Raw genomic sequence first — 12,799 nt, forward strand, 5'->3', positions numbered from 1 at the left:
ATACAAATATCTTAATCAGCAACCAATTCTTGTGGTTTAGTGGAGTGTGTCTTTCAGATATGTGGTCTGTGGTTTTTAAATAAATGGTCCGTTTCTTGTTCCTATTATCATTCTGTCGTGTCAAAAATACCACCAGTGAATACCATGTTTTCTAAGAGAAATTACCAAAATTTTTGACTGAGTGGGGAAAATTTGAAGACCTTAACATGACAATATTATTCATTCTATTTTTTTTCTATTTTTGATTAAAAGTGTAACCATGTTATTTAAAAAATGATTAAATGTAATGTCACACCTTCAGTGACACTTTTGGACGATGATTGGCCAAACTATAGTAGATTTACTGGATCAGAGGGATGCAGTGTCTGTCCCTGAAGGATTACATGGAAGACAGGATGCAACTTTGGACGGGATGTCAGTCAGCCTAAGATCACAATCACAGAGAGACCCCACAATGGGCCTATTTACACACTGTAGGCAAACTCAACCTTCATTGTGGCAGGAGACTGGAGTACCTACAGAAAACACAAACAGAATACGCAAACTCCAAATGCGCCGTAAACAGACCCTAAATAACTAGAGTTGTGACCAGGGGCTGACAGGCCATTAGGGCAATGCCTGGTGGGCTGTGAACTCTGGTCTGGTCATGGGCCATCCGTTTCATAAAATAAATTTTATGTACTGGTTACTGTTTGACATTAAAAATAATTTTCTAAATTACTAAACTACTAAACATTATCTGTACGGTACTGTGATTTATATAGTCCTATATAATATACGTCATATACGTAATATTATGTCATGAAGTTGTTTTAGTTGTCAGTACACAACATTGCAGCGAAAAATCTGGTCAAAACTGCCTTTTGCCGATTTCTGTTTTGTTTTGACACCGCTACATTCCGGTTAACATATATATTATTGCAATTTATTTTATCTCATATTTAGTATTTAAATTCTTCGGTACTAATAATTAGTTTCTCCGCGTGAACCTCTTAACTGATGCTTACAAGAGCATTGGGCTTGCCTACAAGCTACTGCTAATGCTGCCTTTGTCTCAAATACAGTGTGAAAGATCATTCTCTGCATTGAAGAGAATCAGAAGCCGCCTGAGAAGCACAATGACGCAAGAACATCTTGAGGCGTTCATGTTGATGTCGGTGCAGAAAAGTATCCTAGCCAAACTTGACACTAACAGTATTGTTGATGATGTGACTGCTAAAAGCAGCGAACTGCGTAAGTAGGGTACTGGCACTTGGACATGACATTGACATTTGACATGTACTCTAATAACGTGTAAACTGTGTTACTAAATTTTTATTTTTCATTAAATTTTATTTCTAAGCATGTCGTCAAATTTTAAGTTGTGTCTAAACGACAGTGTACAGATTAAGTTTGGCAACAGTTTAGATAGAGTTCATATCAAAGGTTCATAGCAAGTAGCGAGCCGCATACTCATCACAAATTTTAAGAAAATTACAATGAATAACGGGCTGAGCGGGTCGACCTCGTCACCTCACTCATTGAAGGATGCCCGGGCCGGTTTTGAGACCCAGCTCCTGGTTGTGACCCATCCATGCTGACAGCATTGTGGTACAGCAGCTCATATTATGTTATATATCTAATATCTACCCATTACTAAACCTGGTAAATACAGTTTTGGGATTCATGGACCAGAATTCATCAGGCAAAAGACATAAGCCAACTCTGGATAAGGAACCAGTTACATACTGTACATAATGCACTATTTAAATTCCAGATTTAATAAATGTAAATAAATTATTTTTAAAAACCAGTCATTTTTTGCACATTACTCATGCATAAATGCATGAGAGTATTAGGAAAACATACAATTACAAATGAAAAGAAAGGAAACTTATCTACCACACAGGGCCTGAAAAAATAACAGCAAGTTCCGTCTCCAGATGATGAGGTGGCCAGCTCACTTATCCTACCAAAATCTTATTTTTCCATCAGCACGCTACTCATTGCCTGCCTGCCTTCCAGACAGGAAACTGCTAGAAATCTCTGCCAAGCTGATGACTTTCTAGTTGTGATAAAACTCCAGGTTAGGAATGTAGTCACCAATAGCTTTCTATGCCAGAGTGAGTAATCACAGATATTATAAAAGTATAAAAATACAGTATTTTTAAGAAATTTCACTAATAGTGAAACAAAAAATCCAACAGGGGATTTTAAAGGGAGCAGCAAACTCACTGTTGTTCATGACTGAAATGTGAACACGACAAAAGCAAATTACATGTTTAGATTGAAAACCTAACAAAATATATATATACAATAAACTCACACACACACACACACATATATATATATATATATATATATATATATATATATATATATATATATATATGCAGTTGGAGATCCACGAAGGGAGAAAAAACGAATCACGTATCATAAAATAGTTTTATTCCTGCGCTTTCAACCCCTATCAGGGGTCTTCATCAGAGGATAATGCTTAGACTTACAAGAATCAAAGGCAATATATAGCAACACATTCAGTATGGGGGGGATGGGGGTGGGTGGAGGTGACTAAGTCAGTATGATCAAGTGGGTTGTATAGTTTAATTAATGTGTATATGTCCTTCTTAAGTTGGCATATGCTGGGTTTATGTCCAAGTGTCTGTTGATGGCGTTTTCATCTGATAGCCAAGACTCGGCCAACTCTCTGGCGCTTTTTGTACTGGCCTTATGTATATAGTCACACACGTGCGAGTAGGAGGCAGTTAAAGGGCTTAAATAATCGTAACAATACCTCTGACCAGGGGGCAGAGGGGGCGCCGACTCTCGCTCTCAGTTCCTTGCAGACCTTTCCTGAGAAATCCCGCCAGGTTGTGAAGCCCACAAAGACGTCACTTCCGCCTCAACTCAGAAGACATCACTTGCCTTTTTGTGACCATATATATACATATATATATATATATATACATACAGTTAGGTCCATAAATATTTGGACAGAGACAACTTTTTTCTAATTTTGGTTCTGTACATTACCACAATGAATTTTAAATGAAACAACTCAGATGCAGTTGAAGTGCAGACTTTCAGCTTTAATTCAGTGGGGTGAACAAAATGATTGCATAAAAATGTCAGGCAACTAAAGCATTTTTTTAACACAATCCCTTCATTTCAGGGGCTCAAAAGTAATTGGACAATTGACTCAAAGGCTATTTCATGGGCAGGTGTGGGCAAGTCCGTCGTTATGTCATTATCAATGAAGCAGATAAAAGGCCTGGAGTTCATTTGAGGTGTGGTGCTTGCATGTGGAAGATTTTGCTGTGAACAGACAACATGTGGTCAAAGGAGCTCTCCATGCAGGTGAAAGAAGCCATCCTTAAGCTGCGAAAACAGAAAAAACCCATCCGAGAAATTGCTACAATATTATGAGTGGCAAAATCTACAGTTTGGTCCATCCTGAGAAAAAAAGCAAGCACTGGTGAACACAGCAACGTAAAAAGACCTGGACGTCCATGGAAGACAACAGTGGTGGATGATCGCAGAATCATTTCCATGATGAAGAGAAACCCCTTCACAACAGCCAACCAAGTGAACAACACTCTCCAGGGGGTAGGCGTATCGATATCCAAGTCTACCATAAAGAGAAGACTGCATGAAAATAAATACAGAGGGCACACTGCAAGGTGCAAGCCACTCATAAGCCTCAAGAATAGAAAGGCTAGATTGGACTTTGCTAAAGAACATCTAAAAAAGCCAGCACAGTTCTGGAAAAACATTCTTTGGAACAGATGAAACCAAGATCAACCTCTACCAGAATGATGGCAAGAAAAAAGTATGGAGAAGGCGTGGAACAGCTCATTACCCAAAGCATACCACATCATCTGCAAAACACGGTGGAGGCTGTGTGATGGCTTGGGCGTGCATGGCTGCCAGTGGCACTGGGACACTAGTGTTTATTGATGATGTGACACAGGACAGAAGCAGCCGAATGAATTCTGAGGTGTTCAGAGACATACTGTCTGCTCAGATCCAGCTAAATGCAGTCAAATTGATTGGGCGGCGTTTCATGATACAGATGGACAATGACCCAAAACATACAGCCAAAGCAACCCAGGAGTTTATTAAAGCAAAGAAGTGGAAAATTCTTGAATGGCCAAGTCAGTCACCTGATCTTAACCCAATTGAGCAGGCATTTCACTTGTTGAAGACTAAACTTCAGACAGAAAGGCCCACAAACAAAACAGCAACTGAAAGCCGCTGCAGTAAAGGCCTGGCAGAGGGCTTTGATAGCTTAGAGTCCACTATGACTCCTAAATCCTTCTCATAAGGTGTACTCTCGATTTTCAGACCGCCCATTGTGTATTCAAACCTAACATTTTTACTTCCTATGTGTAATACTTTACATTTACTGACATTAAATTTCATCTGCCACAAATCTGCATAAGCCTGTATGCTATCCAAGTCCTTCTATGATGATATAACGGATTCCAAATTATCTGCTAATCCACCTGTCTTGGTATTATCTGTGGAACACCACTCTTAACATCGGCCAATTCTGATGAGGTTCCTCGCACCATCACCCTCTGCTTCCTGTGTCTGAGCCAATTCTGCACCCATCTAAAAACATCACCTTGAACTCCCACTTCTTTTAATTTCATGCCCAACCTCTCATGTAGCACCTTATTAAATGCTTTCTGTAAGTCCAGATAAATAATAGCATATGCTCCACTTTGATCGTATCCTTTTCTTACCTCCTTATAGAATTCTAGCATGTTAGTAAAACACAACCTCCCTCATCTGAACCCATGCTGACTGTTCCTAATAACTCCTGTCCTTGCCAGGTGTTGCTCAGTCTTATCCTTAATAATTCCATTCATTCATCCATCCATCCATTATCCAACCCGCTATATCCTAACTACAGGGTTACGGGGGTCTGCTGGAGCCAATCCTAGCCAACACAGGGCGCAAGGCAGGAAACAAACCCTGGGCAGGGCGCCAGCCCACCGCAGTCCTTAATAATTCCTTCCATTAATTTTCCTGTGATACATGTTAAGCTTACTGGCCTATGGTTGCTTGGATCTGCCCTGTCACCCTTTTTATATAACAGGATGAATTTTCCATTTCCCAGTCTTTCGAAATCTTTCCAATGAACAGTGACTTTCTAAAAATATGTATCAAGGGTTTATATCTGAACTCTCTGGGCTCCTTAAGAACTCGATAGTAAATATTATCTGGTCCTGATGATTTGTTTGATTTCAGCTTATTTAATCTGCGCAGCACTTCTTCCTCTACAATTTCCAAATCCCTCAGTACCTCCTTAGTAGTCCATTTTACCTCTGGGAGGTTAGCCACTTGCTCACTTGTGAACACCTCAGAAAAATGTAAGTTTAGGGCATCTGCCATTTCATTGTCTGTATCCTTTAATTCTCCTTTACTATTTCTGATGCACTTCACCTCCTCCTTGACTGTTCTTTTACTACTAAAATATTGAAAGAATATTTTAGGGTCTTTTTTCGCCTTATCTGCTATATTCCTCTCCAACTGTCTTTTAGCCTCCCTGATATACTTCTTAATGGTTGCCCTCATGTTCTCATACGCTCTACAATTCACTTTGCAGTTGTTAGTCTTATATGTCTTATAAAGCAGTTTTTCCTTTGCAGCTTATTTTTTAGATCTTTATTAATCCACTGTGGAGTTTTTTTAATTTTCTATTAATTCCAAATTTGGGTATGTATCTGTCCTGTATTACATGTAAAACATTTTTAAACCTGTTTCACTGCTCCTCGACTGTCTCCACACTTAAAAGCTTATCCCAGGGTATCATCCTTAGACTTTGTTGAATCTGCTCAAAATGTGCCCTACCAAAGTTTAACTTAACCATTTTGGTCTTTGCATCTGCACTCTTACAAAATACTGAGAACTGTATTATATTATGGTCACTTGACCCTAGTGGTTCAATCACCTCTACACCCTCAATTCTATCTTGATTCTTACAAAATACTAAATCCAGACAAGCTTCACCCCGCGTTGGTGCTATAACATACTGTGATTACTTCTAAAAACTCCTGCAGATCAGACAACATCTTCATTGTGTTGTAATTTCAATTTTCCTAATATACAATTAAAACTCATTTCTTTGTAATTTATTATGTTTGATGTCCTCCAGTCCTGTATTTAATTTTTGGGCAGCATGGTGGCACAATGACTAATAATGCTGACTCACAGCTGCAGGGACCTGGTCTTTAAATGCCAGTGCAGGGTTTCCCTTTGTGGAGTTTACGAGTTCTCTCAAAGTCTGCATTGATTTTTTCTTACAGGTATTCTGGTTTTCCCTCCAAAATCTCAAGGATGCGTGTGTGTGTTAGGCTGGGGACTCTACATTAGCCCAGCCTTTGTGAATGTGGGTTGGTGTTTATGAGTAAGTAGAGTAATGGACTGGCATTTGGACCAGGATTGGTTCATAGGTATAAGTTTCTTTTAGACCTTAAATGGAGAAGTGGGTCAGAATATGGAGGGATATGTTTTTGTTTTTGTTACTTGGAATTGTACTTTGCAAGTAGTCTAGTAGTAAGACATGCAAGTAAACAATTGTACTACAGCTCTACCCATGCAAAGCACCCTTCCATTATGCTCAGTATACCCAAATGTTATATGCATCTATATATTGAAACAAATCTCCTTTTCAATGCTGAAAAAAGAAAAGTCAGTTTTGGCTGTGATGAAAGCTAGACAGTATATTTTACATTCTTTTTTCCATTTTTTTTTTTTTTTTTTTGCACCCTGATGCTCCCGTTCACTAAGTCCTGATCCATCCACTTGTAAATGTGAATCCAATTTTATAAAAGCATCAATTTTCTAAACCCACTTATTCAGCCAAGAGCATAATGACCAAGTTACTGTCAACAGCATTGGTCACAAAGAAGGGGCTTATTGGTCCAATAAAGAGGAAAATGCAACCTAACACAATCGTACATTTGGGATGTGAACGGAAACAGAGGCATCTCCTCATGGACACAGACAGAAAAAGCCTATGACAATGACAGGAATTTAACTCAGGTTCCTGGAGCTGTGAGATATCTGTAGTAACTTCTACAACACTACATTGCCCAGTTATAGTAACAATTAATTCCAAATTACTTAAGACTTACTGATATTCTTCTAAATGACTTGTATTCCAAGTATGTCAAATGTTCTGCAAGTTCAATTGGCTTCAGGTGATCAAAGAGAAGAGATGCTTTGCCTTTTTTGGATTGTTTTTTCCTTTGAGTTACCCTTCTCATCCAGTCATATGATGGGCTGCAACAGCAAAAAAAAAAAAAAAAAAAAGTTATATACCTCTTAATAGCATCTATTGTGATGGGGCAGATCTAGCAGAGTATAAAGTACATAGTCTGACTTGTGGCACCATCTTAAGACAGTGTCACATTTAAAGTTACTGAGTCGTCAATATGACCCATTCTACTGCCAATGTTTGTCAATGGAGACTGCGTGGCTATGCACCTGTCAGGGCCGGATTAAGACTTTTGGAGGACCTAAGCACTTAAAAGATTTTGGTGCCCCAATATATATTTAATTCAAAATTTAAACAGTAATATTCCCTAAAATAAACTTTTATTTTTCAAAATGAAATAAAATATACAGTAAGATGGAAAATAATGTTTGAAAAGTTTCTCCTACTTTTTCTAATTGCAAAGACTTTGGGCAGATCCTCAAAACTAATATTACGTAACACATCTGCTTCTGTACTTTAGGTGTGAAAAGGCATGCAGCCTAGCCTGTTTCTATTATTACTATTTTATTATTATTTTTATTATTGTATACTAGGGGGCTTTGCCCCTTGCGCTCTTCGCTCGCCAACCCCTGGGCCTGTGCTACGTGCTAGCCTTATTGTGTGTGTGGGGATGCGGATGTACAATTTATACAGATTTTTATTTTCATGGGAATTGTTACATATGCATAAATGCAACGTACCCGTGACTGAATTTCGTTTTTTCTCTCTATTAAATAAAATTACTTTTCAAAAGTTTGGCTCTGAGATTTGTTAATTGTCTTTGCAAAAGCTATTCTAACAGGAAACTGTTAACGTTTTAATACGAAAGGCGTATCAAGATCTCCTTTGTTGTCTAATGTTATCTGCGGAAGATGTACTACATTACCTTTCTTGGATACATCCTTCTTTCTACAGTAATTAGTGCGGTGGAAGGCCGGATGGTGTTAACGGTTGTAGATATTCTTCGGGATATTGTAAGTTGATGTTTTCATCTTCCACACAATCTCCACCAACTGTTTCAGCATAGTCTATTGAAACGCATTTAACCAATTTGCCATGTAACCGATCAACGTTTTTGCCGTTAATTCTTTTGACTTCCTGGTTTTGCAGTGGTAGGATTGCCCATGTACTCATTTTTAATGTTGATAACCCTTCGTTATGAAATTCTTCAATAAGATTTGGGCATAATACGCCTTCTTTAATTGGGAACTTAAAGTGAGGAAAATGTTAAAATTTATAAGAGCTGAGAGCGCAGGAAGTGTGTCTGACAAAAGCATTCGCGAACAGAGAGGCGAGAGGACACTGGTCTTGTTTGAAAATGTTTGAGAGGAGGGTGTGACTTGAAAAAATCTCAAGGCAATAGTCTCGTCTCGCGGGATTTGAAAAAAATCTCTTCCAAAGTCTTGTCTCGTCTAAGGATTTTTTTAATATAATAGAGAGATATGTATGTAATTTTTTTTCATTTAATGTGGGAGCCTCCTTTTGTGGAACCTGGTTCAGCAGCACCTTTTGCAGTTTTGAACCATATAGTCCGTGGTAATTCTTGCAATGAAAAATTTCTGTGGCGCCCCCCTTCTCTTGATGCCCTAAGCATGTGATTATTTTGCTTAATCGTTAATCCAGCCCTGGCACCCATTAACATTTGGTGCAGCTGAAACACTTGATGGGTGTCCACGTACTTTTCGCCATATAGTTTGCTGTATCTTTGTCATTCCAAGCTCTGGTGACGATAATCCATTGACCTGCGGTCACTGTCTTTACGGCCCTGGCTTCAAAGGTTTTTCAATTATACTAAATAATGTGTTACTTGGAGAGAACCGTTATCAGATATAAACAACTGATATACACATTCTTACATAAAATGACGAAACTGTTTTGCTGCGTTTGCTACTTTCCAGTGTGTTCGTTTTTTATTATTAAGTATTGTTTCAAGCTACACGAGAAGCTGATTTTACCAGATATTTTCCATTCATCTGCTTTTCTTCAAGATCTAAGTTTCAAATCGCATTAATTTGTCGTCAGCCCGAGTTACTTGCACGTTCTCTGCCGTCACGTTCACTTGTCTCGTATCGTACAAAAACTTAGCACTCAAATCTTTAAAAATGTGCCAAGAGAAATAAGAGCGCTTTTCCACATAACGACCAATCAGGGCGTGCCACGTCACCCCGGCGCCGACGAAGATTTTATCAGACCACGCCAGTCCAGATTGAGGCGGGCTCAGATTATCGTGGTGGTTCAAGGCACCTTCGCTTGATAAGGTAGTGGAAATAATAATTATTGTAAGCTTGTCATGTTTTTTTTAATTATTAATCAGAATACACATTGAAGTTAACTGCTCAGGATGAATCGTTTGGAGATAAAGACTCTTTGCGTTTTAAATTTTCAGCCACTACACTACTGTTGAGCAGCAAAGTGGTAAATGGGACAAACGTGCTCATCTAAAACAATGGCGCGTTCCTGTCACAATTTGTGTTTTTACTACTGGCACCGTGGCTGTTACCATACTACTCCATAGCTCCTGGATTTGAATCTCCACAAGCCACTGACTTTTATGTAGTTTGCGCGTTCTCTTGAAGTTAGTTTTTTTCCAATTGTTGACAGGGTTGAACGTAGTCTCTGTAGCCATACGATTGACGGCCTTATTTAACACGTCTTACAAGTTCAGGACTGTCAGATCTAGTCCTTTTTAAACCATAATCATTATTCCAGAGATAAATAATCCACCGCTAGTTTCACCCAAACGTCGTCATTCCCGAGTTTACGTGTCTCCAGGGAACAGCAGGTGCTGTGGTGACAGGGCGATTGTTGAACAGCATTTATGGCAGTCGTGTTAGAATAGCTGACAGCATTATTGGTTATAGTTTTAGTGCTAGTGAACCTTACGATGGTGATGATTTTGTACAAACAGTACGCTCTGAAGCCACCGAATGTGTGCGGTTTAAAAGAGTTTTGAGCAACTGACTGGTGTGAAGTATACAGTATAATTCTAAGATTGGCATTGCATACGATGACCAGACGTCCCAATTTAACCGACGTTTCAAGTAATTTGAAATTCTCTATATGTCCACTTTTTAAGAGGTTGCATATGTAATAAAGTTTTATTGTGTAGTAAACAAAGTTCTCTCAACACAGGCAACGTTAAAATATATTTATTATCATTATTAATATCAAATGGCCTTCCCTGCTCCTCAATATATTATGTATATTTACATATAACTACAGTTTTTGCTGCTATCCACACACCTACTACATACTCGCATACTAGTTACTGTTTTCTGTGTAGTGCTTTTTCAAGTTTAGGTGATTCCTAATCTTTGATGCTACTTAGTTTTTCCATCATTTCCATAGAATGTATATTGGGAGCCCCCGACAATAGTTCAAGCTTAGGACCCCTCTCCCTGCTACGTCGACACATTCAGTCTAAAGTTGTAGATACGCCGTAATGTTTAATCCTACTACTAAGCAGGCTGTAATGAGTATCAACCATGAAGCTGCTGGTCATATTTCATGTGATAATGCCACAGAGGACTTTGCAGCAAGGAAGTCCAGGATGATAATGTACAGATATAATTGTGTTCTTTAATATATTCTTACATTATTTTTTCAAATTGTGCACTTCCCTCAAATCACCTGTTTAAAGTATTATTAAAGTATTATTATTATTACTACCTTGCGTTCACTTTGCACATGTTTACTTTGACATTTCTTCTTCTACTGCATTAAACAAAGGCATTTGTGTTTTACATACATTGCTTGTATATTTAGTTTGGCTTTTTGGGTGGGGGGCACCAGTGGTTACTTTTGCCTTGGGGTCTACACAGGCTTTGACCAACATTGAAATGGATGAATGTATTTTAACATGTATAATAATTTTTCTATCCTGATTATGTAGTTAATGGTTTGAGGGAGACAGTGACTGTGGCGTTTATTGTGGATTCATTAACTGCACATTTGAATTTGTTTACTTCTAGTATAATGACAAGGCTATTAATAATATGACATTGGATCTTTTTTTCTCTTTTTATTGTGGGCAACACAAATATAGTAGCTACTCTTGGCATCTGACAACACCATGGGCCCCCAGTTCCCTGGTAGCAAGCCCATATGGTCACTATTTGTGCTTCACATGGGCCAAAATATGATTAACATGTGGGTGGCCACTCAAAAGCATATGGTGCCCATAAAGGTTAGCACACTGTTGCTAATTGCCTATTACAAGTGTGCTGGGAGCTTGCAAAACCAGGACAGTTTAGGGTTCCCAAAGACTTGGTTGGGAACCCCAGTCTAGATAACATGAAGAAATCATTAAAAGTCAAAGATTTGTGATCATACATTTACTTATTTGACTGGCACATTTATCCAAGGCATCTTATTCAAAGCATTTGGGATACAATTGGTTACATTTTTTTGTTTTCTAATTGGAGCACAGGCAGTTGAGGGACTTCCTCATAGTCGCACGGTGGCAGTAGCAGGTTTTGAACCCACAACCTCAGAGTTTGCTGTCCAAAGCTACATATGGTGCCCATCTGAGTTTGTTACTTGAGTTCCAGTTCCTTCTGGTGTGCATGTTATGTGGTGAATGTTTTTATTTTGTGCAGATCATTTTCTTCCCACCAATAGATGAACTGTCAACTCCAAGTTGTCCTGTTTGAGTGAGGGCACAGAGTTGATGAATTTTTGCTCTTGCACCTGCAGTTGTCAGGTTTGTCTTCTTGCTATTGTGTTACTGGAGGAACTGGTTCATGAAAATAGACATTTTAATGCTGTTGTGTATTGTGTAATTACGTTAAAGGTGGTTAATTAGTCACTGAATCCAACATTCAGTATATTGGGTATTGCATCATATTTTTTAGTATGTGCATGATTATCAAAATATTGAGTTTTCTTGTGTGACGTTTATTTCATTTTGGGTTTTGACTGATGATTTGATAATATTCACTATGATAAACATAGAATGATCTTGATAGTCAGATCGAGGTACTACATATTTTTTCTAAGACCTCTCCCATTGCACTCCTCTAATATTTAAAGAATTTATCACCTGATCTTAACTGTTAAGCAACAAATAAAAGTATTTATTAGTCACTATTCAAGAAACTCTTACATGCTTGAAATATCAATGAGCTTAATGTGTTCGTCATAGCCCAGTTGACCAGCTACTTCCCGAAATTCTTCCGTTAGCCGTATCAAACCCAAGTCCAGGTTGAACTCCGCAGGGAACTGTACAATCCAGTACCTTTATAATAATAAGAGAGTGCAATAAAGGAATTAAATGTATGTTTAATTACATTTATATGACATTTTCCTAACCTACTCAAAGCACTTCACATAGATAGTGGGGGACCATTTCAGCCATCACCAATTGTATTACTATTACTAAGCCCAAATTCTAAATGTATGGTAATCTTGGTTACATTGTTAAACACAGATAAAGATTGATTTCCCTTTTACTCCAAATAGATTTTTCCATTGAAGAAAAATATACACTTATTTGCAAAAAGCTTTACAAACCCTAATCTAATAGTGCAGCATTAAAATTTTACTAACTTGAGA

At 38.2% G+C, this 12,799-nt stretch overlaps 1 protein-coding gene across 1 annotated transcript in view; it reads right to left on the reverse strand.

The window, feature by feature from the left end:
- rasgrp3 (RAS guanyl releasing protein 3 (calcium and DAG-regulated)) overlaps positions 1-12,799 on the reverse strand; it is a 104,158-nt gene that overhangs the window by 53,421 nt on the left and 37,938 nt on the right. The window contains exons 5-6 of the mRNA XM_028820653.2: positions 12,351-12,482; positions 7,125-7,272 (exon numbers count right to left, since the gene is read on the reverse strand). Coding sequence (XP_028676486.2) covers positions 7,125-7,272; positions 12,351-12,482 — 280 coding nt within the window. The remainder of the gene's footprint in view (positions 1-7,124; positions 7,273-12,350; positions 12,483-12,799) is intronic.

The sequence above is a fragment of the Erpetoichthys calabaricus genome, chromosome 15, assembly GCF_900747795.2.
Source record: "Erpetoichthys calabaricus chromosome 15, fErpCal1.3, whole genome shotgun sequence".
NCBI lineage: Eukaryota > Metazoa > Chordata > Cladistia > Polypteriformes > Polypteridae > Erpetoichthys > Erpetoichthys calabaricus.